Genomic DNA, 5,021 nt, shown 5'->3' with positions numbered 1-5,021 from the left:
CGGGCATTTCTAAAATACAAAATGGATAAAATTCTGAGAGGAAACATGCAATAAAGCTCTACTAAGCAGCTGGCCACAGAACTAGAACATTCTACTGATGATTTCAATGGGACTCCAGATGCTTCCAAACTCAACTTGAACTCTCATCTTAGGCTTTGTATTTTGCTTTTCCAGTTTCACTAATGACACAAACATGATTCAAATCCCTGAAGTATTCATTATAGTCAAGGGCATATCCTACAACAAACTTGTCTGGAATTTCAAATCCGACAAAGTCTGGTTTATAGCCAACACTTCGAGGAGTCCTCTTCACCAGCAAACTTGCGACCTTGACCATCTTTGGATTATGCTCCTTGACCAAGGAAAGCAAGGTTTGCATTGTTTTGCCAGTGTCAATTATATCCTCAACAATCAAGACATTCTTTCCAGTCAAAGTTGAGAGATCATCTCCACCAATTACTTTGATGTCCCCTGTTGACTGGTCATTACAGTAGCTCTTCAGTCTGATGAAATCTACAGTCATGGGAATGGATCCATCACTATTTCTGTTCAGTGCTTTGATATAATCCAGCAGGTCAGCAAAGAATTTATAGCCTCCTTTGAGCACACAGAGGGCTACTATGTGATGGCCTCCCATCTCCTTCATCACATCTCGAGCAAGCCGCTCGGTCCTGTCCATAATTAGTCCATGAGGAATAAACACCTTTTCCAAATCCTCAGCATAATGATGAGGTATATAGAATAAATCTAGGTCATAACCTGGTTCATCATCACTGATCACGACGCTGGGGCTGCGGGTCGCCATTACGGAGCCGGCGGGCGCGCGGGCTGACGGCAGCCTGAAGAGGAGGAAGCCGGCGGCGCAGCAGAGGAGGCGGGGGTTCCGCAGAAGGTGGCGACACGCGGGAAAGCCGAGCGATCTGCCACATTTTTCCATTCTTATTTATAATTTCCTATTTAGTAGAGAGCTTGAATATCTTTTCACAGGTTTATGGACTATCCGGTTTTTCTTTTTTTTTTTTTTTAAGATTTTATTCATTTGACACAGAGAGAGAGCACAAGCAGGGGTGGAGTGGCAGACAGAGGGAGAGGGAGAAGCAGGCTCCCCACGGAGCAGGGAGCCCGTCGTGGGACTCGATCCCAGGACCCTGGGATCATGACCCGAGCCGAAGGCAGATGCTCAACCATCTGAGCCACCCAGGCGCCCTGGACTATCCAGTTTTTCTCACCTAGGATTTACCTGATGATATCCTGGCCATTTTTCATTAGATTATTTGTAATTTTCTTATTGATTTGTAACAGTTTGTGAAATACTTTGGATACTAATCTTTTTTCAATTATATGGTTATAAATATCTTCTTCCAGTCGGTGGACTGTTTTTTTTTTCTTTTTAAACATTGCTGGTGGTGTCTTTTGATGTGCAGAGGTTTTGAATTTTAATGTAATAGAATTCTCCTTTTCCTTTGTGGTTTGTAATTTTTACATTTTATTCAAAAAATCTTTATCCTCAGTGACATAAAAATATTTTCCTATATTTTTTCTTCTTAATTCAAATTGAGGCATAATTTACACGCAATAAAATGCACCATTCTATTTTTTAAGATTTTATTTATTTATTTATTTATTTATTTATTTATTTAAGAGAGAGTGAGCAGGAGGGAGAGGGAAAGAGAATCTGAAGCAAGTTCTGTGCTGAGCACAGAGCCAGATGTGGGGCTCGATCTCATGACCCTGAGATCATGACTTGAGTTGAAACCAAGAGTCTGGACCTAGCCGACTGAGCCATGCAGGTGCCCCAAAATGCACCCATTCTAAATGTAGAATCTGATGCTTTGATATATGTATGCAACCTTGTAACCATGCCTTCCACACAATATATAGAATGTTCCCTCACCCCTGCCCAGACATTCTGCCTTCCTACCCTTTGACCCCAGGCAATGACTAATCTGCCTTTTGTCACTATAGATGAGATTTACTTTTTCTAAATTTTATTTAAATGGAATAATATGGCATATTTCTCTGGCTTCTTTTGCCCAATATAATGGTTTTGAGATTCATCCACACTATCACGCGTACTGGAGTTCATCCCTTTTATTGCTGAATAGTATTCAATTGTATGGATATACCATAGTGTGTGTGTGTGTGTGTGTGTGTGTGTGTGTGTATTTCATTTATCTTTGTTAGACACTTAGGTTATTTCCAGTTTGGGGCTATTATGAATAAAGCTGCTATGAACATTTGTGTACAAGTCTTGGTCACATATATACATTTTCCTTTCTCTTTCTTATTATTGAGTCCTTTGTAAGAAATGTGTATTAAGAATATTTTCTGGGGGCTCCTGGGTGGCTTAGTCAATTGAGTGTTCAACTTTTAATCTCAGCTCATTCTTGAAATGAGGGTCGTGAGTTCAAGCCTCATGGTGGGCTCCATGCTGGGTGTGGAACTTACTTAAAAAAAAAAAAAGGAATATTTTCTCTCAGTTTATGTCTTGGATTTTTATTTTCTAAACAGTGTCAGAGAGCAGAAGTTTTTTCATTTTGATAAAGTCTAATTTACTTAAATTTCTTTTTCTACAAAAAAATGTGTCTTGTCTAACACATCTTTGCCTACCTCAAGTTCACAAAGATTTTCTCCTATATTTACTTCTAGAAGTTTTATAATTTTACAGTTTACATTTAGGTCTATTAATCTGTTTCAAGTGAATTTTTGTGTAGGTTGTGAGGTAAGGGTTAAAGCTCATTTTTTTCATATGGATGTCCGAGTGTTCTGCCACCATTTCCTGTAAAGACTGTCATTTTCCCAATCAAATAACCTTAACCATGGTGTCAAAAATCAAGTAACCATATAAGTAAGGGTCTATTTCTGGACCTCTGTTCTTTTTTTTTTTAAAGATTTTATTTATTTATTTGAGAGAGAGAAAGAGAATGAGATGGGGGAGGGTCAAAGGGAGAAGCAGACTCCCTGCCGTGCAGGGAGCCCGATGCGGGGCTCGATCCTGGGACTCCAGGATCATGACCTGAGCCAAAGGCAGTCACTTAACCAACTGAGCCACCCAGGCACCCTCTTTTTTTTTTTTTTTAGTAATTTTATTTATTTATTTGAGAGAGAGAGAGCATGAGCAGGGTGAGGGGCAGAGGGAGAAGCAGACTCCCTGCTGAGCAGGGAGCCTAATGTGGGGCTCCATCCTGGAACTCTGGGATCATGACCTGAGCCGAAGGCAGACGGTTAACCGACTGAGCCACCCAGGAGCCCCTGGACCTCTGTTCTGATGTACACTTCAGAATCTATATCTACTGATCTGTCCTGACACCAGCACCCCATGGTCTTGATTACTATAGTTTTACCAAAAGTCGCGATATCCCATAGGAAAGTCCTACAACTTTTCTCATCTTTTTTTCAAAATCATTCTGGATGTTCTAGGTCTTCATACTTCTATATAAATTTTAGAATCACTTGTCAACTTCAACCCAAGCAAAAAAAGCCTACTGACATTTCTGTTGGGATTGTTTAGAATCTGTAGATCCACCTGAAGAGAATTGACATTTTAGCAATATTAAGTTTCCAATTTATGAACATGGAATGAGACGTATTCCACTTCTCCACTTACTTAGATCTTCTTTAATTTGTCTCAACAACTTTTTGGAGCATCTGGGTGGCTCAGTCGTTAAGCGTCTGCCTTCGGCTCAGGTCATGATCCCAGGGTCCTGGGATCAAGCCCCACATTGGGCTCCCCGCTCCGTGGGAAGTCTGTTCTCCCTCTCCCACTCTTCCTGCTTGTGTTCCCTCTCTCTCTGTGTCTCTCTCTGTCAAATAAATAAATTTTAAAAATCTTAAAAAAAGAAAAAAACTTAAAAAAATTTTTTTTGTAGTTTTAAGTATAAGGTCTTGCAAGTCTTTTGTTAAAGTTAGGCCTATATAATTTCATGGTTTTAGGTGCTAGTATCAATTTAAAATTTTTTTTCTTTTCAATTCTTTGCTGCTAGTGTTCAGAGAAAACCTGGGATTTTTTGTTTGTTTTGTTTTACATTGAGATTGAACTCTGAGGCTTTACCAAATTTACTTATTATTTCTAGAAGGCTTTTGGACATTCCTTAGGATTTTTTAAATGTACACTATATGTCATCTTTGAAGAAAGAAATATTTTCTTCTTTCTATACAAGCTGTCTAATTTTTAAGTTTCATTTTCTCCAGAAGAGAAGGGGAAACGGGCAAAACAAATGAAGAGAAGTGGGAGATACAGACTTCCAGTTATGGAATGAAAGGTACAGCATAGAGAATATAGTCAATGGTGTATCATAATAGATTGCATGCTAGCAGACAGTAGCTACACTTGTGATGAGCATAGCATGACATATAGAGGTGTGGAATCACTATGTTGCATACCTGAAACTAATGTAACATGATGTGTCAACTATACTCCAATTTTTAAAAATAATAAATTTCATTTTCTTGCCTCATTGAATTGACTAAGATATTCAATGCAATGTTGAAAAGAAGTGGTAAGAATGGGCATCTTGTTATTCCTGATCTTAGGATGAAAGCTTCCCATCTTTCATGATTAAGTGTGATGTTGCTATAGCTTCTTCAGATGCCCTTTATTGGGTTGAAGAAGTTCCTTTATAGTCCCAGATTGCTGAGAATTTTCTTTTCATGAATGAATGATGAATTTTGTCAAAGCTTCTTTTTGCATCTATTAAGATGGTCATATGGTCTCTTCTATTCTGTTAATACAGTTAATTACATTGTTTAATTTTGAAATGATAAACCAACCTCTCATTTCTGGGGTAAACCTCACTTGGTCATCTATTGTTGGAGTGAATTTGGTAATATTTTGTTGAAGACTTATACATCTATGTTAATGAGGGATAGCAGTCTGGAGTTTTCTTGTAACATCTTTGTCCAGTTTCATTTAACAGGTTAATATATTAGCCTCATAAAATGAGTTGGAAGTATTCCCTCCTCCTCTATTTTCTGAAAGAATTTATGTATACTTATGAATGATTTCTTCCTTAAGTTTTTGA

General features: G+C 38.4%; 1 protein-coding gene across 1 annotated transcript; it reads right to left on the bottom strand.

Annotated features, from left to right (window-relative positions):
* Nucleotides 1-6: 6 nt before the first annotated feature.
* Nucleotides 7-918, bottom strand: LOC102740058 (hypoxanthine-guanine phosphoribosyltransferase). Its single transcript, XM_006730753.3, has one exon. The coding sequence runs from the start codon at nt 803-805 to the stop codon at nt 149-151; it is 657 nt and encodes a 218-aa protein (XP_006730816.1). The 5' UTR covers nt 806-918; the 3' UTR covers nt 7-148.
* Between the last annotated feature and the right edge of the window lie 4,103 nt (nt 919-5,021).

The sequence above is a fragment of the Leptonychotes weddellii genome, unplaced genomic scaffold, assembly GCF_054177405.1.
Source record: "Leptonychotes weddellii isolate Sample4059 unplaced genomic scaffold, ASM5417740v2 HiC_scaffold_7343, whole genome shotgun sequence".
In the NCBI taxonomy this organism is placed as follows: Eukaryota; Metazoa; Chordata; class Mammalia; order Carnivora; family Phocidae; genus Leptonychotes; species Leptonychotes weddellii.
This window is presented reverse-complemented; position numbering and strand designations above follow the sequence as displayed.

Coding starts and splice junctions, on each gene's coding strand:
- LOC102740058 (XM_006730753.3), bottom strand. CDS start 805: ATGGCGACCCGCAGCCCCAGCGTCGTGATCAGTGATGATGAACCAGGT.